The 27710-nt window shown below is 45.1% G+C and overlaps 1 protein-coding gene across 2 annotated transcripts in view; it reads right to left on the bottom strand.

Annotated features, from left to right (window-relative positions):
* The window catches only part of LOC142579324 (sialin-like), an 83897-nt gene extending 56402 nt beyond the window's left edge, over positions 1–27495 (bottom strand). For both annotated transcript variants that reach the window (XM_075689389.1, XM_075689393.1), the window contains exon 1: positions 27387–27495. In XM_075689389.1, coding sequence (XP_075545504.1) covers positions 27387–27405 — 19 coding nt within the window. In that variant the 5' untranslated portion in view covers positions 27406–27495. The remainder of the gene's footprint in view (positions 1–27386) is intronic.
* Positions 27496–27710: the final 215 nt, after the last annotated feature.

Here is a 27710-nt window from a genome sequence, read left to right as displayed (position 1 = left end):
GAGGAGTGTGTTGCGGTCCGGCAGATATTGTTCCGACTCGCGTGACAAGCCTTTCCCCAGCCGGAATCGCGCTTGCGCTGGAAGCGCTGACGTCGGAACCAAAACAACGGCGCCGCCCGCCGTCACCGCCAGACTTGATGAATGGCGAGGCATGCCACCGCTGAGCGTCGCCGTAACGATATAGCACCGCGAACATTGTTCCATAGATTTGCGCTACATTTACTGAGAGACCGAGACTTGGGAACAGGCGGAGTCTGCGGAGGGAAGCGAAAATGTTTACGATGAGGCATTTCCTTTTTTTTTCCCTTCGTTTTTCTTTCTGCTCAATTGGGTACTTCTCCTGAGCTCCAGCCGTAAGTCACAGCGTGGCATCTCGCCTAACGTGCAGGTCGTACTGTATGTAGGTGACAGCAGCTGTGTGAAACGATACACAAAATTGGCTCTTCTTATTGGATAGGGAGTACACTGACGTCATTCAGTAACGCGAGCTCAGTTGGCCCAGTGATCTTGCGAGACAGCATAACAGAACATCGCACGGAGGTGTCATTCATTTTTCAGCAGAACGGGCAGAAAGTGTCAGGTGCGCGCGGTGACGTGAATGCTCGTAATTCTTGCAACTTGAAACTTGGCCGTGTGTCTTTTCCTGAACGACAGTCTTCTTTACGAAAGGGGCTAAACGTAAATAAAAAGAAAAAAGGGAAGGGACGACCTCCTGTAAGCAGCTGCCTCCGCACTCAAAAACGAGGTCGAGGTGGCGGCGTGTCTTGTGATAAGTGCGAGCATACAACAGTAGGCGCCCACAAGAAGTTGACTTATGCGATTACATGCGCGTGTGGGGTGTCTCATCGCCATGACGGCATTGTGTTCAAAAGAGCTATATGGAAAGCAGGTAGTCGCTGATAAGGTTTCGACGGTGCAATATGTCTTTTCTTCGCGTGGCAGCTGTGGAAATATGGCACCTCTTTTTAGATTGGGCGGTATGAAAAAATCGGACGCAAGTACTTAGATGGTGTAACTTATCAGCACCTCTGATGCTTTATTTTTTTCCTTCCTTATTTCTTTCTTGTAAAACATCGGCGCGGAATTGATTGAATATCTTTGAAATTACGCATTTTCTAAAGGCCTCACTGCCGCATTCGTGATCAGTGTTACAAATTCTACAAATTCCTCCAAGATTGAATTTGGCTTGCGTATCGCTAACACACCCGTCCTGAGTAATACCCTTGTCACACGGCAAATCTAATGTCATTTCCAACAAATGACATTTGTTGCGATTAATGTCATTATCGCAGCGCGCTCACACGGCGAAAACTAATGTCATTTCAAAGTGATGACAATGACGATAGTAAAAAAAAGACACGTCTCAAACCCACTTTTGCCCAATAATTATTTTCCAATATGCTAAATTTCACTAGAATATGTGATCGTTGCTTTCAAACCGTAGCGTTCGATCACTAACTTGTGGACATTGCCAACGAAGTCGAGTCGAGCCAAGCCAAGCCAAAGCTAAAGCAAGCAACAGGGCGAAGAGAACGGTAGGCGCGTCCGCTACATCTGCTATAGTGGTACGAGAAGGGCAGTTGGATGTCATCGCCGTTTTGATGTGCATGCGGGCTTCTAATATCCTCATTCTTGGCGCGTGCCACAGGAAAACACGCGCACGCTTTTACGCCAAGTCAATTGAAGCGGCCGCGGCCGATGCTCCGGTGCGAACCAACACGACTGCTGCAGCGAAAGCTAAAGACCGCTGTCTGGTCACTGGACTGAGAGTAGTTTTCTGTATTTACGCACGTGATGGACTTCAATGTCGTTAAAGCAATAATTAGGTAATAAAATGGATATAATAATAGTGATTTTTTGTTAAAACAAGAAAGAAGCATGTACTGTTTGTGAAACACTGATAAACTCGTGGTGTCGAGGATACACATTCAGTTCCAAACGAATGCGAATGAGTTTGGCGAACCCATTCGTTTTTAAATGTCATTTTCGAAAATGTCCTTACGTTTTACCGTGTGACGCCAAACAAATGGCATTATCAGCGAATGTCATTCGTTGTAAATGACATTAGATTTGCCGTGTGACCGGGGTATAACACTAGCATCAAAAATGCTTCACCGGCTGTTCTCAGATGCAGGCACATAACAAGAGACTCAATTATAATATTACATTCGCTTACTGATATTGATAAACAGGCATTTATTTCTTAATGGTTTGTGGGAACTTCCACCTTGTTCAGCGACATCGCCGCTACTGGCGAAACCAGAGGAGGACGAGAACCGCGCGAGCAGTGGTGCGAGCCATGGGCTGTACGCTGCTGGTCAGGATTAAGGCCTGCTGGCTAGGACTGCGCATGTGCACCGACACCCACAGGTTAATTCGGTGCCGAGTCTTTATTTCACAGCACTAACATCCAGTATATTCATAAATTCTTACTTTGGGTAGTTTTTTTCATAAGTATTTCATCTGAGAGGCCTAGAGCACATATATGACATCAGAAAGTTAATCTCGTTAAATGCTTGCTCGCTAAATGTATACAAACATACCTCTTTACCTCTGCGGATCGGAGCCTTCCGGACAATTGTATAGTTTATAAGATATTTCTGAGGTGCCGGTTAAAAGGATGAGATTTCTTTAGAAGCCCTCACGAGTTCACAAGTTTGCTGGATTTATATCCCTTCACTACGCCGGCTGGCATCGTAACAATACTCAAAAAGACCATGGAACATTCGTGCGGCTTTTTAGAATCACAACCACATTTTTAGGGAGGATGTTAGTGTGGCTAGCCTTATTCAGTGCAAAGATAGATTTGCAAAGTCACAAAGCCGTTTGATGCCACTAGTAGGATGTTTAGGCAGTTCCCTGCCATGTCCATTGTTACCATGATGGATCAACTGCTATACACTTTCAGTTCCCGCAGTCACCAGCACCCAAATTTCCACTTGTCATTTTTGTAGGAAACTCTATGCTCTACAACGGGAGTGTTTGACTAGCAGCACTAGCCCTAGGTTATAGCAGTAGGCTTGAATAGGTCGGTACTGGCGAAACGGGGAAGCCAGCAATTCTCGTCGTCTTTTCTTTCACAAGCACTGTGCCTTCACTACAGCTCATTTGCGTACTTTTTCGTTCATTGGCGTCACATTCTGCACCGCTATCGCTGCCGCGCGCTGCCTTAGATGTTGCGACTTTGGCGAGTCACATGACTTTTTTTCAGTGCCTAAAGAATGTGCCTATTTGTACATAACGCTCGAAAGTTAATGTTTCCAAATACATAAAGAAATACTCAACGTGCACTTGAATGAGTGATGGTATGAACTATATATGTGCCAAGTTTAAGCTTCAGATCCTTATCCAACTTCAGCGTCATTTTGGTCATTTATCACGACTCTCCTAATCGCAGCCCATCCTCGATATTTCCGAGTCAGATTCTTCTTCCACGTGCCCTCTGCGTTGCTACTTGTTTTCAACGGACAGTTATTTCACGGCACGTTTCGCCTTTCCCATACTTCCTATGGGTAAGGGTAGAAGCTCGGGCAAGTTGGTAATTCATGAATAAACGAGCACAGCGCGCGGAATCTAGTGACACTGAAAGCGCCAGAGGGAGTCACAATATTTCAGCGTCGTGTGTGTCTCTCTTTCTGTGTCATTTTCTTTCGTGCCGTGCTCGATTAGCGTTTCCTAAGGCTTCGAAAGTTTTCGCCCACCCTATTCTTCAAAGTACATCCTCATTTCGTACGAAATTTCAATTTAATACACCGAATACCTCGCCCAGCGTTAGCTTTTTAGAACCTTCAGGTGACTGGCACAATCAAGAAGCAATACTTACATAATTTCCGAGAACACACATTATTAAATCTTATAGCATGATCCACACATGACCGTATCAACCCCACATTCGACTTAATTTCCAGCATGCCATGACTGTTCACCATTCGGACAGTTGGGCGGATAGACTCAAAGGGTGCACTTTCGGCATTTTCGCTTACGTTTCCCAGCCGCTATAACCTCGTTGTGTGAGAAAGTTGGCAGCGCTCATCGAGAACGCCAACGTTTGCAGAAAGATATGACATCCTGCTCGAAATGGTGTGTGAAAAAGAATGAAAGAATGGCAGTTGTACACCGCAGTCTGCGAAGACGTTCCCGGTGGAAGCCTCACTTTCCCGGCTCTCGCGACGAACACTACAGCTTCTAGCCGTATAGCTAAAGACCGGTTCCCTCAATACGTAGTTTTAGAATATAGGGGTACCCAAGCCTACTATGTACCTGGCGAATAGCGCCTCTCTACTGTGCATGCGCTGAACGCAAACCACTACCTGGGGTTTGGGTTTGCGCTAGGCCTTAAAGAACAATTCCAAATATAGCATGGGTGCCCTGAAAGGGGCCATGACGAGCCATTCGAGCTTGAATTGTGTATTGCATGTTAAATCGTACGCGTCCGATAGCAAGCTGGAAAAACTTGCGCTCATTCGGTGCGCTAGAAAATGTGCATTTGATTTTTTTTTTTATATCGCAGTTGAACCGTCTGGCAACAATAACATGCGACGAAATGAAATCGCACCCCCGGAAACGGCTCCCTCGGAGTAACGGAAGTAGAGTTCAAAGACAATGCCTTTGAGTACAGCAAGCGCCGGAAGCGATTGAAGGAGCTGGAAATATGTCATGGCCTCCATGCGTCGTTTTGTTTTGACACATGCGTCTCGGCGGTCTGCTGCTACTTTTTATCGTGCGAGTGAAGGAAATGCGGACGCAATTCAATGGCGACGCCTCTGCTGCACCATTGAGTGCCAGAACGAGTGGCCCTACATTTCCTCACGTCACACAGTCGAGGGAGGCAGTGATTTAACATAGAAATTTTCAATTAAAATGAGTAGTGAAAGCTCATTTATTGTGTCTCTCATTTCTCAGTTTCTTTGTGTAGATAACCATATTGAGCTCTCTAGTCTCAGGCACAATGATAAGCTGATAATAGTCAAACGACCTTCTCATGGTCCTTTCAAACATTGCTACAGCAAACATGGCGACACCTATTGAATCAACGTGGTACCAAATGTGACACCGAGAAACTCGTAATGTTCAGAGAGGGAGAGAGAGAGAGAGGGAGAGAGAGGGAGAGAGAGAAGACGAAAGGCAGGGAGGTTAATCAGACCCACGTCTGGTTTGCAACCCTGCTCTCGGGCAAGGTGAATATGGGTGAAAAGCGAGAAAGACAGGAGAGAGAGCACAATTTCACGCACATTTGAAGGTTCGCACTCAGTCTACACATCCTTGCCAAGATCTGCGACTTGAGGTACTGCAACAACGCTTTCGTAGGTTTCTGCGCCATTAACGCGTACGGCCATGTTCCAAAGATCTTCATTTCCGAATATGGTCTAGAGTGCAGTCGGTTTAATGCTGTCCGGAGAGCTTCATGCTCGGCACCATACTGAGGACAGAGACATAGGATGGGTTCAATCGTATCTATAATTCCGCATGAGTCGCACATGGGCGTATTCTCCATTTCAATGCGGGACGACTACGCCTTCGTAAATTACACCCCGACCCAGAGGTGGCACAATATTGTCGCCTCAAAGCGGGAGACTTTTAATGGCACTTGTAGCTTTACGGATGGATCAAGCCTATGAAGATGACACTTCGGGAGGTTGGGAAAGACGAGTATTTGTGTGTCATAGAGTTAGCCACGATGTGGAGCTTTCTCGCAGCGTCGGTCTTGGATCGGAACTGGTCGGGCTTCCAGATGGGCAGACCACGCGGCTTCATCGGTGAGGTCATTACCCGCAATGCCGGTATGTCGAGGTAGCCACTGGAATATAATTTCACGCACTTTAACGACAGCTTGATGGTGGTCTTCTCTTATATCATATGTCAGCTGCTCATGATTTCTATGATACGGGGCAAAATGCAGACTCTGAAGTGCTTGCTGCCATAGAGTCGCAAAAGATGACCCATTTCTGAGGTGCCTCTTGCAGGAGCCATTTGACAGCAGCACGCAGGGCAGCGAGCTCTGCCGCCGTTGATGCCGTCATGTGTGACAGTTTGAATTTCATTATAGTTCATAAGGAACAAACGATGATGTATATAGGCTATAACTTTATCGCATTTCACACAAATGGCAAATATTGTACGATATTCCAGCGCTGTTTCCGATTTCGGTTATCGATGCGAGAGCTCGTAGGTCTGTAGTGGGAACATTTCGGCTTGCGTACTCTATTCTGTTTCATTTTTTTGGCTGCAAGTCTTTCAATAACAAATTATTTATTAAATATCCTCCTCATCGCCCATTATAACTCTGCAGCTACAGTTCTAGCGACAGTTTAAGCTACAACTTCAAACATGTAAGTGAATATATACTGCAATAATGATTTTCTTGCTCAGTTACACCTTCTAGGGTTTCCTTCTGAATCTACTGGAGCGGCTAGGGCGTGACGCTAGTGCAAGCCGTTCACCGTATAGTTACAGGCGTCCGCGCTGGGTGCCCGGGAGAGCAAGCCAGTGGCTAATTGCCGCCCCGTAAGCTTGGGAAAAAGGCTTCGAAAACTCATCTTTCACGCTTCCTCTCAGTTTCATAATCATCAGGCTATTTATGTTGTCTGCCCTGCGCTTTACATGTCTTGTAAAGCTCCATTTTTCCTCTTATATTGTCAACTAGAATACCGGCTACCCCCATTGTTTCCCTAATCCACACCGCTGCCTTCATATCTCCTAACGTTACGCCCAACATTTTTTTTTTCTTTCCATCGCTCGTTGCGCAGTCCTGAACTTCTTCTAGAGCTTCTTTGTTAACGTCGAAGTTTCTGCACCAAATGTAGAATGCAATGATTGTATACTTTTTATTTTCGTAGATAGCGGTTAGCTGCCGGTAATGTTGGTAATGCCTGCCGTATATGCTCCAACCTACTTTTATTCTTCCTTAAATTTTCTTATCAAGACCAGGGTCCTTTGTAAGTAATTTGCTAAGACAACGTGCTCTTTCGCAGATTGTAGTGGCCGACTGCCACTCGTGAATTATCATTTCCTTGGCAGGCTATTGGACATTAAGTTTATATTCTGCATAATAATACCCAGCCCCATTCTTACACTTCGTCGGCTATACTACGTTCGGCTTACTACCAAGCATCTGCGCAGCAATGTCACGTCAAACTATCGAGAACTTCCCTTCGCTTAAGATCTCCCACCCGTAGCTGAGCGTAGTATTGTTCCATGCATAAAGTTTCTGCCCTTCGACTTTTTTTTAACGGTATGGATTCTACTGCAAATTTGAGCCAAAGAAGATCTACGCATGATCAGGGGAAGCAGCGAAACGTTTAAGGGAATGATAGAATCGCTCTATAGCGAATGGGCTATCGTGAAATGTTAATCAATTTTTATAACGCAGCGGCTGTGGATAGGACAAGCGCCTCTTCCCTTCAGCGGCACCGTACTACAGCAGGAATTCATTGTCAGGGGTATCCAAAAAAGCACGGCTTGCGTCTGTTGAATACTCTATATGTCTGTAATTTTCATAAACTTATCGGTTTATCTTCTGTTACCCTTAAATACGTTTCGCTTCCTTTGGCAACTATATTAACGCGACAGCGTTAAGGGCCCCGGGTCGAAGAAAATCCAGCGGTGGACGTCGCTTCGGCAAAAGAAATCTCCAACCAAATTCTGAACCACGCCTAGCCAACCGCTCTTCTACCACTTAAGTTACTCATACCTTGTCTTTCATTCTTTACAAAGTTATTTCTCGGGATTTTGAGAACGGCATCTCCACAGCCAAATGTAACGAAAAAAAAAAAACACCGACAGCGCATATATTTTACGTTAGCTCTTCTCAGACTGAAATGTTAAAGTGCGGAACAATAACAGAAGATCAACCCACGCAAGAGGCCGCGTTTCTACCAAAAAGCTTGCCTTCGTGCATAGCGTTCGCTGCTAGCGTTTCCCGGTAAACGTTACGGCTACATAAGCTGCAGTTGCCGGGAAGCGTGAAAGGCAGTCAGGCTACCTGAATGCTATCACGCTCCACTCCTAAAGGCGAAGCCTGAGCGTCCTCCAAATGTTGTCTACGCTCCAATAAACCGGGGCTTGTTTGTTCAATGAATCACATCGCCTAAAGAACGCCACATTTAACGCGATAGCGTTAAGGCTCCCGTTCAGCGGAAAAGGCGGCAGCGTCCACAGCGTGTCCATAAAACCACGTCACAGTCACGTGATGGCTCACAATTATTTAAATTTATAAAGTAAACGATTTTAGCTTTAAAGAATAAATGTAAACATTCTATGATTCGAATGGGGTCCACCGGGTTGGGTGTCGAGCTCGCGAGTCGGACACGCTACTGGTTCTCCACACAGGCAAGCTTGCAAGGTGCGAATATAAGCGGGTTTATATGAATGCCATGCAGTATTTCAAATGAAGAAATACTTGACGATGTAGTTGGCTCTGAATGTCGGCATGTTGTTGCCATAAAAAAAAAACAGCAATCTGCTGTTGCCCAACATAAAGCTCTATTCAACGGCTGTTGAATGCCACCACGGGGCTGCCGCTGCCCCCCCCCCCCCCCCCGCACTAATTACACCGCTGTCCAATAGATGGTGCGCGAGCTCATGCAAGCTTGGTTCCTCACTTCTGTCTTCAGCGTCCAGCATACTGCCGTCAGTTCTGCAATGGATAATGTACTCGGTTCGTCTTTGCCGTCGTGTGCTGGGCCGTGGTCTGTACCTCACGCTGGGCCGTCTTCTGAACCGTGTGCTGGGCCATCTGTACCACCGCTTCGGCATCCGGGGAGACCGCGGAAGACAGGTGCGGAGAAAGCCCGAACCAATGCTGATCGCACAGAACGCCAGCGTTGTAGGCGACGCGCAGACGCCGAATTGCGTGCGCGGGAAGCTGCGGCGAAACGCCAGAAGCGAAGCCTCGTATCGCAAATCACGGATTTGAATCGCGACCGACAGGAGCTTAGTTGCGAACGCCAGGCATGTCTGGCGCGACAAGCGGAGGCTAAGCGACCGAGGCGTCAAGAAGATCCTGCACTGCGAGAGCGAGAGGCGGAGGTCAAGCGAAGCCAATACATGCATCCCGACAAGGCGGGCCTCAAACACATTCCATTGTGTGCAGTTTATTTATTTATTTATTTCGTGATTCATCATTAGTACAGAAGGAGGTCCCGGAGTTACAAGAACTGTCAGGGGGACCTCCTATTAGTAATTTAACATTGCATGAATTAATACATTTTGGCAACATAGCAGCGACAGACATCAGAAAACGCGAAGTTAATGAAAAAAATAAACAATTACAAAAGGTTGCTTACAATAATTGAAGTTCAAAACAAGCAAATGAAAACGATACAGCGTATGAATAAATAAATATGTAGTGTTTGACACGTCATGGAACATAGGAATGACACATGTCAAAGAACACGGCGTTAATGTAACAGATAATTAGAAATAAATATATGCTTACAATACGCAAAGCACAAATGTTATATATACTATGCGACAAAAACTTTGAAATGCCTAAGAAAGGAGAAAAAAGAAGACAAAGGAACATATAGAATAACCAATAAATAAAGGCTGTCGATACAATAGGTAAGTACAGAACCATTGAAAACTGGGAAATAGATTTGTACACAATATATACTTATAGTAACGAATCAGTAGCCAGTAGTGTCGTTAGTAAATATTTCTTCGTCTCTCTCCTGAATGTTAATGTTGTGCGGCAGGCTTTAATATGGGATGGTAGATTGTTCCAGTATTTAATGGCCGTAAAAAGGGAAGTAAACATTCCATAATTAGTGTTTATTCGAGGAAGTAAAAAATTGTTGTTAGAGGAAAATCTCGTGTTGTTAGTGTTGGTGAGAGCAGAGTTATTAAATGCATCTAAAATTATTTCATGATTTAGTGTGCGGTATATTAGTAAAACCAATTTGAGCTGGAGTATGTAACGTAATGGTAGTATTTTTAAGGAACTGAAAATTGGTGCAGCATGTGACATGTAACTAGAGAAATTAATGATCCTCAAAGCTTGATTTTGTAAATGTTGTAGATGTATTATGTGCGAGCGATATGTGTTTCCCCAAACTGAGATGCAGTATTGTAAGTGACAGTGAACAAATGCGTGATAAAGTGAAGTTCTGACGTTTTGTGGAAAATACGAGCGCGTTAGGATTAGTACTCTTATTCCAAAGGCAATTTTTTTTGAAACCATGTCAGCATGCAAGTTAAATTTAAGTTGGGGGTCAAGTTTGACGCCAAGGAAGACAACTTCGTGTGCAGGTGAGAGAACATGAGTTTGTAAGACGAGCGGTGGCGCGGGAGCGATGACGCGTTTATGTGTATGAAAAAGCATAAACTGAGTTTTCGAAGGGTTGATCTGAAGTTTGTTACTTGTGCACCACGCAGATAAGTTACTTAGGTCAGAATTTAGTCGTTTTATTACAGTATTTATGCATTTGCTATTAGTAAATATAGTCGTGTCGTCAGCATATAGAATAGATGAAGTACTGGTTAAACAGTGAGGAAGATCATTAATGTACACTAGGAAGAGTAAAGGGCCTAAAAGTGAGCCTTGTGGGACACCCTTAGTGACTGGTTTAGCACGTGAAAGTGAACCTCCAAAATTCACAACTTGAGTTCTGTTAGTCAAATAACTGCGGATGAGCGTAAGAGCTGGGCCACGAATGCCCAGAGCTTCTAACTTGTAAGAAAGGATGTTATGACAGATGGTGTCAAATGCTTTACTAAAGTCAATGAAAACTGAGCCAACAATATGGGAGTTGTCAAGGGCATGTTTTATTTTGTCAGTGAATGATGTTATAGCTGTTTCAGTCGAATAACCTTTTCGAAACCCGTGTTGTTCAGGCGAGAGAAGATTAAATTTGTGAAAGTAGTTTGTTAAGCGGGTTACAAGTAGTTTCTCAATGACTTTGCTAAAAAAAGATAGCATGCAGATAGGACGGTAGTTTGAAATTAATTCTTTGTTACCTTTTTTTAATATAGGAGTTATTTTACCGTGTTTTAATTCATCGGGGAAAACGCCTGTTATGAACATGCAGTTAACAATGTGCGCGAGTACATCGGCGATATGAGATGATACTAATTTGATTTTAGAAGGTTGTAAATTATCAAGGCCAGGTCCTGTAGTTCGTAAACTAGCGATTGAATCGGATACTTCTTTGGGTGATGTAGGGAACAAGTAAAATGAATAAGGTGTTTGCCTGAGCACTGGCTGTGGTATACTGTCTAGTGAATGATCATGTGTAGGACAGAAGAAAGTATTGAATTCATTTGCGATATCAGTGGCTTCCGTTACTACCCTTGTTCCTGTATTAAGTTGACTCAGTGCGTGGTTTGGTGAAGACAGATGAAGAAAGGACCTAATGGTATCCCAGGTTTTGCGGGTGTTATTTGTGTGTTTAACAATCGTTTTCTCGAAGTAGGAACGCTTGGCTTCTTTCAAGAGTCTGGTAAGTGTGTTAGAATAAGTTATGTACCGAGACTTTAAAGTTACATTAAAAGGTTGGCGTTTTAATTTGTTATGGAGGTTATCACGTTTTTTAATACTTTTTAAGAGGGATTCTGTTATCCATGGGTTTCTAGGGGCGGAGAACCAGTGAGTATTTTGTGTTAGGCTAGTACATTGCGAGTATTGCGAGTACTAGTATTGCGTATTAATATGCACGTGTGTGCATATACAAGCAGCGTTATCTGCGGAAACTGCACAGTGCAGCAGTTCGCACGCAACAATGCAACAAAACAGAACCTGGCTGTGATATACGTTATAAACGAATAAATGCGAAGAAACAACAGTGACCGCGTAAGAATGAAAACCAGTTAAGGGAACAATTACGCTGTTGCGTCATACCCTCAAAGGCGCAGCTTAAGTGTCCCCCTATCTTTTCCATCTCAATATGAACTGGAATACCACCTATTCGCATTTGTTTTATCTATGTTGCTGACATCTGCAGTTCTAGAATAATTCTATCATCTTCTGCTCTGTTGTAGGTGTGGGTGCATGTTCAGTGACCCCATTTGTCTTCCCCACGTGCAGAGCAGCAGGCTAGGTGCACTAGCTGAGGCCGACCTCTGTGCCTTTTCGTCAATAAGATATCTCTTCCACTTGGCTGACTGGTGTCGATAACCGTCAATAAGTGGCACACTAAAGAAGTAACTTGCACAGCATCTACAAAGGCTGTGCCGGTGGTTGTACGCCAGCAAGGGCAGCTGTAAGTGTTGTATCGTTTCGTTTTTAGAAGGCAAGCGTACTTCTGCATTTAGCTTTCCTGCAATTCCTGCATTTAGATTTCTTTGTTTATCTAATAACAAATATTCTAGCTGCTCGACCTATTAGTGCCAGCACTGCTTAAAGTCAGGGGCGGACCCCCTCCAGGTTTTAAGGAGGGGCTCTCCTCCCCCCTTCCAACTGGTCAACTGTAGCACTGAGGCACCTATTCGACAAGCGCTGGAGATGACTTTATAACCAGTAGTGCCTTGTGCGAGGCAATTCTAACTCCATAATTTTTCAAATAATGTTTCAACCGCGATTACTAGGTTGATGTGGCATAAGCAAAAAGAGGAAGGGAGGTATTGTCGTGCTGCTCTGTGCATATTCCCGAGGCACTGCACATAACTGTCACCACTCTTGTTCGACTAGATGGTTGTCAGAGCATAGTGTTTCATGAGCCACCTGAACTTGAAGATACCTGCTCGTGAATTAGTAAAGGTTCCCTTCGGTTTCCTTAGGATACCAGCTATCTTCGTACATTTAGTTGAGCATAATGAGTGGTGTGTTATACCAAAGACGTATAAATTTTGTCCACTTTTGTGGGTAAGTAGATGAGAAACCATAAATACATATTGTTATACTGCCTCACGTTGTCAATGGAGCAAGCCATGTAAAGATCTGTGTGGCAGCTAGACTTAGTTGCTCTGAGTTCATATATCTTTATGCCTTTACCTGCCGAGTTATTAAAAAAAGGCGTTTCCAAATTGCCGATATATTATAAGTGATTGATTGAATTGGTCTCTAGAATAAATACCCGAAATACACTCATAATAATATATTTATTTCCAGAACACAGATAAACATTTGTTTCATTCTATAAAAAGCTCGCTTCACTACACTGCTTGAAGTTGGCCTTTTCAGCGCCAATAACGTACACAAAAAGTGAAAGTCCCAGAGAAACCTTCTGTGGCCTGTGACAGCTGTGGCGAAACCGAGTGTAATGTAGAACGACATTTAGTGATGTACGAAGCAGTGGCGTAGCCAGGAATTTCGTTCGGGGGGGCTGACATTGCAGCTCGGTCTCCTCCTTAAGAGGAAGCCTTAGCTCGGGTGCTCGAATCTAAATACATGTAGAAGAAGGAGAATTCGTTTTTCTCGGCAACCAATGCACCAAATTTGACGATGTTTGTTGTATTTAAAAGAAAAACTTAAATTCTAGTGACTGTTGGTTTCGAATTTTTCATTTAGGTTGTCAATTATTTATTAAAATTCACCAAAATCGCAAATATTCAGGAATCTTAACTATCAAGTTTAAAACTATGTAACTCAGCAATGAAAAATAATATCACAATTCTGGAAATTGCATTTAATAGTAAATCTACAGCTTACAAAATTTCTATGTTACACGTGAATCTCAAGGAAATTTCGCATTATGGAAATACGGCTTTCGCAGAATCCTTGTACACGTAACCAATTCACGTAAGATACGAATTGACACACCAAATTTGTCCGCTTTGACTGTTATAATAGAGGCCGTTTACTGAACAGCGACATGTGAGCTTGATGCACAGCTATTAGTTATTTTAGTATTAGGGGCCATTACTGATAGAATTTGCTAAATCTTGAGATACTATCAATTGTTTCCGATATTGTGAAACGCCGGATCGGCTGCGTGTAGCAATCAAGAACAAACTACGTGAAAAATTGACAAATGGGGTCATCTTGTTCCACGACAATGCCCGTCCCCACGTCGCTGATGTAGTTAATACAAAACTGGCAAAGTTCAAGCTGGAAACGCTGCAACATCCGCCACACAGCTCAGACCTGTCGCCTTGCGACTTCCACATTTCGGGGCAGCCGAAAAAACAGCTCAAGGGAACCAGATTCGTCTCAGACGATGATGTGACAGTCAGTTGCAGACGTTTTGAAGCAACAACCCAAGGAGCTTTATCAGACGGGAATTACGCGACTCGTTAGTCAATGGGACAAATGTCTAAATGCTCATGGAGACTACTTTTAAATGAGGTACCCCGCTTGTCATATATTCGCATTGGCTCACTTTCATTTGACTCGCCCTTGTATATTCTGCAGAACTCCTGGTTTTTATAAGTGCAACTACTCACGATACACAACCGGTGACAGCTGCTCCTGCGAAATACATATGAAGAAATGGCAGCGTCATTGAGATTTTTCACTGGCCGTTGCATATGTACAAGAATGTAAACAAGGATCTTGAATGACAAAATTTCGTTAACGTATTTGTCCTCAACTTGTTCATTTCATGGCCTTTACATTTTTCATATCAGTGGAATACACTGCTTTGCTGGTTTCGAACTGATATAGTTCTAAAGTTCGTGTGATATTTTCTTTACGTATTAAATAGACAAAAACACGGAAGCATTGATATCAGTTATTTCGGACACAATTTTTGGCACATACGAGAACATCTTCTTATGAAAAAATACACATTTTACTTGTTTCGACAGTGCGTAGCGTTCAAGTATTCCATTGCAGCATCTTTAGCAAGGGCAATGCAGTTATTATTCATGTATTTGATCCCTCGACAAATTGTTTAAGAAGCTCTGGCTCGGGCCCAACTCTGACGCGGCCTATACATGTAAAACGCAGAAATGCTTTTCTGACATAACCCCTAAGTTGCTTTTAATGAAATTTGTAGCATTTGAGAGCGAAAGTTAAATTCTAGTATCTGTTGGAAGCGAAATTTTGAATTAGGGCCTGAATTTTGTTTTAAATATATTGAAAAATTTGATAGTGCCAAAGAAATAGAAGCACGACGTTTACAAACTAATAGCTCTGCATCAAGAACAGATGTCGCGGTTCTGTAAACGGCATCTATTATAAGAGTCAAACCAGACAGATTAGGGATTTCAATTTGTACCTTACGTAACTTGGTTACGTGGTGTACAAGGGTTCTGAAAAAGCAGTATTTCCATAATACAATTTTTTTTTAGATTCATGAGTGACATATCAGCTTTGTCCGCTGTAAATGTGCCATTAGATACGATTCACGAAATTGTGATATTTTTTTCATTGTTGAGTTACAGAGTATTAAACGTGATAGTTTACTTGACTGGGAATTTTCGATTTTGACAATTTTTAATAAAGAATTGACAAGCTAAATGAAAGCATCGAAACCAGAAATCAGTAGAATTCAAGTTTTCTTTTTTAATGCAACAAGCCTCATCAAATTTGGTGCAGTTGGTGCCGAGAAAAACGAATTCTTTTTCTACATGAATTTACATAGGAGCACCCTCCCCCCCCCCTCCCCCCCCCCCCCAACGAAATTTCTGGCTACGCCACTGTCGGCCAAGTTGTATCCAAGGGTGGCATTCTTCCGGATCCTGAAAAATTCGTGGTTCCCTGTCGGCGACGACGCGTTCACCACCTTGCGCCATCTTCTCACCGCGCCACCTATTCTTCGCCATTTTGACCCTCATGATACTACTGAAGTGCATACTGACGCAAGTGTATAGGCCTTGGTGCTGTACTAGCGCGGCGCCATCCTGTCCCCACAGAATACGCTGTGGCTCATGCGAGTCGCACGCTGACCAAGATGGAGGGCAATCACAGTGTCATGGAATAGGAATGTTTGGCCATCATCCGGGCACTTGGAAAGCTCCGCACTTATTTATATGGCCACCCTCTTGACGCGGTTACTGAACACCACGCCCTTTGCTGGCTTTCGAACTCGAAAGACCCATCTGGCCGCCTCCCTTGCTCAGCCCTGCGAATCCAGGAGCACAAAATACGCGTGGTGTACAGTCTAGGGTGGAAGCATTCCGACGCTAACGCTCTTGTCCGCTCACCGCTCTCGTGAGCCCCACACCCCACCCCCTGTGAGCGAGCATTGTCGTCCCTCTACATTGACACTGTTGTTGCCGAACAACACAATGACCCCTGCACTACATGTCTTTTCGACCTTCTCTCAAATACCTCAACAGCTCCGGCATCTCGAACAGTTCGGCACCAAGCTTCCAGATTTGGCGATCCGGGATCAGCTTCTGTACCGACGTAACTGTGCCCCGGAGGGACACAGTTACGGAGACTGTGCCCCGTAGACGTCGATTATGGGGGGCTCCGGGGCCCGAGCCCCCTCCAAAATGTTCAGGTGGGGGGTAGAGCCTCCCCCCCCCCCCCATAGTTTCATTACCCGAGTTCTGTCACCTACATCCTTTGAGGTGTCTTTTGAGTTGCCTCTACCATTTCACTTATGCTTACTGCATAATTTTGGCGTGGACGTGCACGGCTATTCATACTTTCGCTTTATTTCCGCAAATCCTGACAATACAAGGACAAGCGCATCAGAAGCATCAGCGGTGGCTACCTCCATATTTCCTCACTTCAACATATTTTTTTTTATTTCCAATATAAACACCGTGCACAGACACAACCTATTTATTTATTTATTTATTTATTTATTTATTTATTTATTTATTTATACACACTGTCAATCCCCATATGAATTATAAGAGGAGGGCAGAAAAAGAGACAGGGATTTTAGTGCAAAAGCAAAAAAGAAAGCATTATACAGCGAAATGTCGGGCGATCGATGGCTGTAAGGCATATAACAAAATCTACAAGAGTATATTGCACAGACAAAATGACATTGGCACTTGGCCTATATGAGGACAAAGGCAAAAACATAACACTGTTTCAAAGTTGCGAGGCTAGCAAATCGCTTTCAATTAGTTTAGAGAAGTGAGCTAAAGATGTGCTCCTGGCAATGGAGGTGGTTAGGTTATTCCATTCTCTGATCGTCAGGGGAAAGAACGAGAATTTGAGGGCATCTGTATGGAATTTGTAAGACGCAAGGGTATGGCAATGTTTCTGGCGGATGGTTCTTGCTTTGGATTCCTTAATATAACGGGACATGTCCATATTTATGTGGCTGTGTAATAGTTGGTACATTACCTTTCAGCGCGCGAATTTCGCCCGATTTCTTATGGTTAGTAATCCAGCTTTCTTAAGCAGGTCTGTGGGCGCATCTGTTCGGTTAAATTTGTTAAAAATATATATACAGGATGAAGTTTATCATATCTTCTAAAGAGAAGGAGGTAGCCAGCTAAGAATTATTTCTAATGGTATGGATAGCCTATGCCTAGGGAATAAATGTGTTGCTGTATCCCAAACACGTTTCAAAATGCTTTGCGTGTTCTTTTTTTCACGCTGCAAAAATTAACCGACGATTATGATACTCTCTAATGCAAAATTTCGCCACAGCTCTATACATGTTTTCATTTCGCAGTGTGAAAATTTTGTATTACGATTATATAGGTACACGGTTAATATTAGGAAGAGAACGCTGCGAGTAGCGTGGCTGTCGTGGGCTAACTGTCTCGTGCGGCTCATTCCAAACGGAGCGAAGTGTGGCGCGACTGCCTCGCTAGTCGGGAGATCGCGAGAAGCAGTGCGTTGGTGATGTGTGGGCGCAATTCACAACCGCCGCAGACAGACATCCGCGTATGCAGCGCTTTGTTTCCATACATGGTATCAGTGGACGCGATTGCCGCATGTCTTATTCATGGCGTCATCGGTGAACAGACGACGGCGAACTACTCTGGCGCAATCTCGTAGCGCAGAGCCCGTCTTGCGCGGCACTACACTTTTCTTCTCACGCTCTCACCATACCCTCCTCTTCCACTTTTCGCCTCATGATTCCCCTGCACCCTCCTCCTCCGCTATCCTCCTCGCGCTCTCTATGCTATCGCCATCTTTCATCTCCCATTGTTCTCCGCGTTCACTCTTTCATGCTTCACTGTGCTCGTTCGCTCGATTACGCCGAGGACGCCGAGGGTTGACGACGCTCAACACAGAGACGGATGCCTAAGGGCTGCGTTCTTAAAAAGCCTGTGGATTTCAGTGACCCCTTCAGCAAAGTCTTTTCTCAACGGTGTGTCAAATGCGCATGGATGATATGTGTCTCAATATTGCTTCTCTTTTCAGTAAGCAATGCTGACGACTCATAAAAAAAGAGAACTCTTTTAATAATTTACGATATTTATTAGGGATGGAAGCAGTGCCACTTGCATACAGATGTCACAAATATATGTAATTCACTCAGTAACGGAAATGAGGCCAAGTCGGGTTCACTCGAAATCAGAATCAATAGCAGTCATGCGCAGCAGCGCTTATCGTCGGACTCATAGAAAAAACAAAAAAAAGGAGGCTGCAGTTTTGCCTGAAAGAGAGGTAGTATTAGTGATAGAGGAGTATAACATAGTTATACAAAGGAAGATTACACCACCGAGAGACGTCATCATTTCAGTAAACAATTCTTCGAGGTCACACGAAATTTGTTAAGTGCACCTGTTAATAACGTGTTATTAAATGTAATATATATATATATATATACATATATATTGTTAGGTGTAGAAAGACACAGACAAAAGAGGCTATTTACAGGCTATTTACAATGGAGCCAGACAACCAGGCCGACACTCGCCCGCGCCAAGGCACAGACCAACTCCATCGTCGTTCTCGCGGCGGCTCGTCTCTTGCGTATCTCCCAATAATATCGTAATAATAATATTGTATATATATATATATATATATATATACAATATTATTATGGGGTTCGTAATGGTGGTCGAGCTCCAGCCCCCCCTCCCCTCCGCAAAAGTGAAACCTTTCCGCCTATGTACGCGGTTGTTTGCTTCTGCTTCTTTTTCCACTCGCACCCTCCTGTGTGACCTCGCCGGCGTTTTGAAGAAGTGCGACTAACATCGGCAACGCTACCACTGACATGGGACGCACACCTTCGTTCGAAACTTGGTCCGCTCTTACCGTGAATGTCAGCGCACCAAACCTTCGCCGCACCTCTCAGCCGGTGAACTCCAAACCCTACCATGGCCATCTGAATCGTTTTTTATGTCGGTGTCGATCTATATTGGGCCACTTCCCTTGACTACATCCGGCAACAGGTGCATTATAGTTGCCGTCGACCATTTAACACGCTATACAGGGACTGCTGCCCTCCCAGCTGCTACAGCGCAGGAAATCCCTACCTTTATAATACTGCAACATTTTGTGCTTCGTCATGTAGGATTTCAAGAACTCCTGAGTGACCGAGGATGTGCCTTCGTGCCCGAAGCCGTTGAAAAACTTCTTGGTGAAGGCGATATTGTTCGTCGCACATGCACCGCCATCGCCTGCACACCAATGGCACCACGGAACGCTTTAATCGCGCCTTTGGTTAAATGATCGCTATTTATATCGCATCCGACCACTTTAGGACCTAGTTCTTCCATTCGTCACCTGCGCCTACAATATACCGCAACGCAAACCACTACCGTTTTCGTCGCTTTCTATCTTCTTTACGGCCGTGATCCATCTCATACAATTGATACCATGGAGGTTTACTGCCCAGACCCACCAACATGCCTGACAGTCCAGAATACTACCACACAAGCAGAAGAATGTCGTCGTTTGATCCGTCGTTTCACTTCGGACGACCATAACCGCCAAGAATCAAAACACAATGCCGGCAACTCGAATCCAACTTTTCTCCCGGGAACTCTCGTTCGGCTGTCCATTCCCGACAGCGCACAAGGGCTCGCTTAAAAACTTCTCTTTAAATACGACAGACCACACCGCGTTCTGGAGTGAAATTCTACCGTCAACTACTTTATAGGATCAGTTACACCGCCGTCGAACACTGCGTCGTAATCGCGAAGTCGTCCATTTGCAGCGGCTTAAGCCGTATGATGGTTCTGCGGTCGCATATTCAAAGCATATTCAGACTAAGTCGCAGGAGGGCTCTTTATTCCGACTACGTCATTGTAATGAAGAAGAGCGCCTGGACGTAGGCAGCAGCATTGCTAAGAGCATTGACGCTCGAGCTTGCAGACTGTACTCGGCGAACCGGTCGGTCCGTCATCGTCCCTTAGTCTTATAAACGTCCTTTATTTTATGTATATGAGCGTCGGTGAGTGTGCGTGCGCTACACGGAACGCCGCCCTATGATGCCCCACTCTCCACTGAAGGAAGACTTTAAGCCCTGAGTGCTAATATGTCCAGATAAATGCTACGCACCTTAAATTCTAAATGGCGTGTCAATTAAAGCTTAAGCAAGAGTTTATTAAGGCGAAAGCCTTATGTGGCTCGTTGCAATGGCTCATACCCGAAAGAAGTGGTGCCTAGTCGAGTGGTTCAAAAAATATAATCAGCAATGGCAGTGGAGTCAGCCCTCCAAACGGCGATTGACACGGTTGAAGCCTATCTCCAAGGGACCGGACTGCGCTGTTCGCCGGCTAAATCGGAGCTTTTACTCTACAAGCCCATTCAGCGGGGTCGCCCTCCCAAACATCAATCTGATCACCGACCGTGTGACGCTATCACCCTACGCCTTCAAGATAGCAGTCCTATCCCACACGTTCCTAGTATCCGGGTCCTAAGTCTCGCAATCTCTACCAACGCCTCCAACGCTTTGGCTCTCAACAAGATCTGTGCCCAATCTCAAAACACCCTACGACTTGAACATATCTCTAACCGACGAGCGGGACTCAAAGAAAAAGCCTTCTCCGCCTCGTCCAATCCTTTGTCATATGTCACATTACCTACGTTGCTGCGTACCTCAACTGGTACCGGGCTGAGCAAAACAAGCTCGGCACCCTCATACGAGGGGTCTACAAGCAAAGCAAGCATTTGACCTCCCGCATTGCACCAGCATTGAACTCTTCAACCAACTGGGAGTTCACAACAACCTTTCCGAACTCATTGAAGCCCAAGAACGCTCTCAGCTTGAACGGCTCACCCTTACTGAAACGGGACGCTTTATTCTATCCACGCTTGGCTTCACCTACTATCAGCAACAGGGCCCCAAACAACCGATCCCGACCGACATACGTAACTGGACCTACATAGGCCCTATCCTTAGAAACGTGCACCCTGAATATAACAGGGCCCGGCGCCAAGCTCGGGCCGGAGCTATCATAAAAGCCCTTGCACACGTACCTGGCGTCACATTTGTTGATGCAGCCCAATACTCCCATGGCACACGATTTGTGGCTGTTGCCACACGCGATGGAGTCTTACACCACGCCTCCAGCGCCACTACCCCCACTGCCGAGACGGCTGAAGAAGTGGCCATCACCCAGGCCGCTCTAGATCCCACCTGTCACACCATCGTGTGTGACTCACGCTCAGCCGTCACTAACTTCAGCAAAGGCCATATTTCTCCCCAAGCTCTTCGCATCTTCTGCCAGGCACCACACTCTAAAGACAGCATAATCTCCCTAACATGGATCCCGGCCCATGCGGGCCCTCTCCACCCACACCTCCCCAATCTCAACAAGGTCACCCCCTCCATTGCGCGAGGCCTAGTCAACCGCGCCGGAGTCACTGGAGATGAGTTAGACACCAGGGACAATCTGAAAACTTATAACGATCTCGTTAAGGCCTTTTACCTTAGTCGCCAAACTTTCCCCCCGCCTCACCCCAAGTTCAGCCGGGCGCAGGCTATGCTACAAACAAACACGTGGCCTTCACCCGCCCGCCTACACCTTATATTTCCAGACGTTTGCACTACCCCCAACTGCCAGTGCTGTGGCATTCACCCGGCTACGCTTCCGCTTATGCTGTGGGAGTGCCCAGTACAGTACACACAGACTAACACCCCGACTTTCTCGTCGAGGTTGCATGAGGCTCTGCGGAGCTCCGCCGTCGACGATCAAAGCCGGGCGACCCAGCACGCCCGTGAGGCGGTGGTGAGGCAAGCCCTCGACGTCCCTTCATGGGAGGCTTAGGCCCGGCCATCATGAAGTGCTGGTTGTACAATAAAAATTTATTCCTCCTCCATGGCTCATGGTATGATCCCCGGCAATGGCTCATACCCACAAAAAATAGCATAATTTGGTATGGCTCACACCCCCGTAAGCAACCAAAGATGCAATGCTGAATAAGAAGGAAGACACGAAAGAAAAAGAAAGAATGAAGGAAGGAAAGAAAAAACGATCGAAAGAACAAGCTAAGAAAGAAATAACCTTTAGATAGTGCATTAGAGGCTTGAATGTGTCCTTGAGGAGATCGACCTACAGCACAATACGTTTACTTCACCGCGCAGGTCGTTATTTCTTGCAAGAAGTCTGAACCGCCCGTTCAGATAGCTTAATACATTACCACGTGTGCAGCAGGATTTCGCCTTCACGTGTTACAGGAGTGTAACATGTTGCCCATTTTTTAAAACTATTTATTGCACTGTATGAAATGACTCTCTGACCACAATGCAGTATGACAGAATGACCAACTGAACGCAGTGCCGACGTACCAAGATGTATGTGTTAAACCATTTCCAAAATCGAGTAATTCACAGCCATCGCAGAAAAAGTTCGTAGGTCCATAGCGAAAATCGATCGAAAAGAAATTTCACTTCGTTCAGTGGACGTGTTCAGATACCCTATGGACTCCGCGTTATCCATCCGAATTATTTTTTTTTTCACAGATGTGTTGAAATGCAAAATTGTTTTCAGTGATCCAGCACTTTACCGCTTTTTTTTTTTGTAGGCGTATGTAAGTTTGAAATTTTGTTTAGGCCTACAATCCCAGGGAAACAACAAACGGTGCTGTTCCTGTAGCTCACGCAGCGAGAGTAGATGCGTACTATTTCAGAACGTTTTTTTTTTCAGCAGATAGAGCCATCGGTATACAATCAGCATCCACGTTTTTCTACACACAAGGTTCATGTAAGCAAAGGTAATCTGTGGGACCATTTAGGTCTATCCCGTTGTAAGTTTTTGGGTTAACTTGTGTCTGACGTGTTGCAGACGAAAAATTGGTGCTCGTGGGTCATCAGGTAAGCCCCACCTGCGGTGGTTCTCGGTACCTATAGTTCGCCACTAGCTGTGTCCAAGGAATCAGTGCCAATATTGTCGCGAAACTGTGGCCACGTAGGTCTTAAAGAAATCGATAAGCCAAAAACCCCTGTTGGCTTTAACGGAAATCTTATCACACGTGCACTCTTTTTTTAAAAAAAGGTAATCAAAGGTTAGTAACCACGGCAGTTACTTCTTAGGACGGACTTTGTCTAACTTTTGACTACTTATTTAGTAGCATAAGTGCTTCATTAGGTGCCCAGTTTTCCCAGTTTGCCATTTTAATCTGCGGAGAATACTCTATAGAAGTTTAAGTGCATAACTTTGATTATTTATCCGAATACATAGGTACTCACCGATACTAGATGTACTCCTTGAAGCTACAGCTATAATTGTCCCGGTAATCGTTAATGATGTGCATGTCGCGTAGTAACTTAGTTGGTAATCTGTTCTGTATGTGGGCTGTTATTCATTTGACGTTCCTTCATGCTTCATGGTTCATAGGTACCCAAAGCTGTACTATAATGTATCTGGTGAGCTTTACTATTACGCACAATGTAAATAATGCATTGCTTCATTTCTGAAGCCTTGTTACGAGGAACGGTGTTGAATCGACAAGTATACATAGCCAGGGCCAGGCGCTGCAGCATCGCTGACATATATTCACAGTATATTTTCAAACATCGGAGAGGGACAGTGAGCTCCAGTCTTTCACGTAAACACGGGCAGGTGCTCTCACAAAATGGTCAGTGCAAGAAACCCCGTTGATAAAGCGCGGCGCCTTCAAACGTGAGGTCACGGCCTCAATACAAACTCGGACGTTGCTTCAGCGCCTCTCCTACAGATATCGGTGGAGCAGTCAGCAAACACGCACACTCGAGCGCAGACAGATTTCGAAAGACGCCTCGTCACCCTTTCTGCCGGCTAAACGCTATGGTTGCCGTGGAATGCCTGGTTCTGTGATAAACGTCGTGTTAGTGGTTGGAGCACGAACACAGTTCTGACACCAGTGGTGGCACAGCTCTCTTTAAAGGGGACGCAAAGAGTAGCCTGGAACTAGTTAACCATGTTCTCAAGTTGTGCTTGTGTTTTCGCGGCGGTGAAGGGTTAGTTATTTGTAGCAGAAGATGAAGGTCAAATTTGTCTTGAAGCTAACGTCCATACAGCGGTGCAGGGGACGTCAACGTGAAATGGATGGTTGAGCTGCATTTTTACTCATCTTTGGCTATGTTGGAGTGAGGGAAGTCCTCGAAGGATGCCACTTTGAGTCATGGCGTGTTTAAGAATACAGTGGTCAATTTATGTAAGATATTTATTTATCCAGACGCAGTGAACTACTCCCAGCAGACGCTGTCAAAATGTATGACTCATTGGGAACTCCCGCGGGAATATCAAAATAGCGTCGCTGGCCGTATGCCCTGTTTGTTACCATTGCTCCATTGGCAAAGAAACTGGTCCATTAGTTGCTGAAAAGTGCAATATACAAATACTGATTGACTTTTCCCATTTAAAGATAACATTTAGGAGCTAATAGTCGCCAGGAAAGTTTGCCTAGTTACGAGAAAGCGGCTTTTCTGACTTTTCCTATACCAACACATAAGCATTTGATTCTCGTTATACGAGAAGCTCGCACGAAATGTATATAGAAAGTAAGAGCTTCATTAGTTCTAAAGGGAAGTCACCATATACAGTATAGCACTGAGAAAATCACCTCTCTAATTCAATTACTGGAAGTCTTATTTAGAACCTCGATTAATGAAGGCACATGGAAAAAATACGAGGGCGAATCAATAGGTCGTTGCCCCTATCTTTTTCTTTTTTGGCCAGAATAAGGTACATGCAGGTAATTACAACTATATGCACCTTACACTATTTTTCCACATAGTTCCCACACCAATTCAGACATTTGTCCCATCGAAGCACTAAACTTGAGATGCCCCTGTGATAGTATTCGTCCGGCTTACTGTGGAACCACCGTCGGACTGCTGTCTTGGCTTCATCGTTGCATGTGAATCACTGTCCTGCCAGGTACTTCTTCGACGGACCCGAAATGTGGAAATCACTAGAGGCAAGATCCGGACTGCATGTTGGATGGTGCATACTTTCTCAGCGCAGTGAACGGAGCTTGTCGGCGGTTCTGATTGCGACACACGCGGCCTCCCCGAACGCTCATTGTCATGCAAGTCTTCGCGGCCTTTTACAAACTGACAGCACCACCGCCTCACACTTCTCAAAGCGAGACACCTTTCTCCATACGCGGGCTGCATTCCCCTGTGGATTTTGACGGGCGTTCATCCCTTCTTCTAGGAAAACGAACCACACTTTGTGGCTCGTACGCCGTGGACGCGTGAAGCACAACCGCCATCTTCAGGAACTGACAGCAGCGCCGTGCCGCGGAGCTACGGGCAAATAAGCTCGGGATCATCTATGAGAGGTCCACCAGTTGGAATATGTGTGTTGATTTCGCATTTAAAGCTGTAATTTGCCTAAAGAAAATAGGGGCAAAGACTTTCTGATTCGCCCTTGTACCAACACCACACGACTCACGTTGATTGAGGTGCGACTATAACAATTGGTTTAACCTAGCTCGAGGGTAAGCAGATGTTTTCAGGTGTCCGTCATCGCGGCAGCTATTCCATTCTTGTAATTAATTATACGCCTTTAAAGAGTTGTCCGTAGTAGAGCTCCACTGAATGAGAATGAGGCGAAATTTGAAGAAAGTTAGTATTTGAGCTTTTTATCTACTACGCGGATTTATTGCGTGAGAAAGTGTCCTGTAAATTTTTAGTAAGTTCTCCGGATTCTACGTGTAGGCACACTTTGGGGCGCCTGCACCAAAATATAGCGTGTTCGAGCGATATACGTGCTTGTTGTAGCTTCGGCATGCTGTTCTCATTTTACTGCACTCAAATGTATACATCACCATTTTTGACGTGACGTTCGAACGCTGCCGCGTAAGGCACACTGTACATGGCGGCGCCGAAACCTTAAGTCGAATACATTACACGATACGTTTAGACGCTGCCGCGTCACGTGTGCAATACATGTCTGCGCCTGAACGTTTCATCAAGTACTTTACAAGGCAGCATCTGAACGTTATGTCGAAAATCGTGATTGTGTAGCGTATGCATTCGAATTCACTAAAATCGGGAAAGCAGCCATAGGCGTAACAGATACGTATCGCTCTGTCACCCTACATTTGCGAAAAATATTATACACGCTACCAAAGGAATAAAGCTCCAGCAAGTAGCACAGAACAGAACGTACGGCGCCAATATCCGGGCAGTACTGAAGAGCTGAGACGGGTACGTTTTTACCCCTCAATTATTCGGAAGTATGAGAGAGGCAACGTGGTAAAGTAGTTTCAAAAGAAAGAAGAGCACCTATTTAGCACTTCAAACATGCACCAGTATTCATGAGCGTGCATTTCAAGAAGTTGCAGCCTTACTGCTATAGCAACTGACGTTTGCACTTTCACTTTTTGTACTATATACAGTCTCGTCTACAGACCTTACAGGATAGCAACAGGTGCGGCGTTTCTTGTCCTGAAGCGCGTCCTTATAGTGAACATGAGATGCAAACCCAGTTACATATCGTGACGTGTATAGATATCATATCCGAGGGTAACTGCTTATTGCACGATTCCCTTATACGTTTATGTTAGATCAATCAAAAATAGAAATAAAAAGATCAAGTAACAACAGGTTTACTGAGATCATTTCAAATGAACACATTCATTCACCCGCCGTGATATGTCGGTGGCCATGGCATTGCGCTGTTAAGCGTCAGGTCACGCGTTCGATCCCAGCCCCGGCGGCAGCATTCCGACGGGCGCGGAATGCAGGAATGGTCATGCACTATGAATTGGTGCACGTTATAGAGCCACAGTTAGTCATAATTAATCCGGACCCCTCCCCCCTCCCCCAACTGAAGAGCGGCTCATAGCCGGATTGTTTTTTGGCACGCAAAACTCTGCCTATAATTGAACATGTTCGGTCCTTGACTGCTCAGAGCTTATTTAGACTCCCTCAACATGACCAGGTGGCATGCTGCTGAATTGTCGCCAAGACTATCGCCTTCGAAAAATAAAATGCGCTGCTTGAAACCACAAAGTAATTTATGTTCGGAAACAACAACAACATTATGAAAGTGGTATGTACTGCAACGGATAACTTTTATAGAAGGTGTGCAAACGTTGTCAATCTAAACTAAGCTGCAGCAGCACCCTCCTGTGGTGTCTCATAATTAGATCGCAGTTTTGGCACGCATAACCCTAAGATGAGCGATGCAGAATACAATAAGGCACGGTGCTCAAACTCGTTTCGTCAGATTAGGACAAGAAACGCGGACGAAAATCATACTTTGCTGTGGTTGCTGCATGGCGGATGGCCCAAGGGTTTCCCGACGGACGGTGCTGGCACTGCAAAATACGTAAGAGAACTGCGAGTCGAGCAAGGAAGCGCAGCGCGGTTTGCGCCCTTCAACGACTTTCAACAGCATCGCATTCGCCGACCTCTCATAGATAAAGGTAAGCCAAGTGCCGCCCGGGCCTGATTAAGCGTTACGTGCCAATATCAGCGCATTTGCCCGATAAGTACGTGAGGAATCGCATAACAAAAGTGTACCATGGGGCTAGTGCAGCCACGTGCACCTGTGGCCATCTCGGACCACTTCAGCCTGCGGAC

Source organism: Dermacentor variabilis, chromosome 4 (genome assembly GCF_050947875.1).
Source record: "Dermacentor variabilis isolate Ectoservices chromosome 4, ASM5094787v1, whole genome shotgun sequence".
Classification (NCBI taxonomy): Eukaryota; Metazoa; Arthropoda; class Arachnida; order Ixodida; family Ixodidae; genus Dermacentor; species Dermacentor variabilis.
The sequence above is the reverse complement of the archived record's forward strand: the minus strand, read 5'-3'. Positions and strand labels throughout refer to the sequence as shown.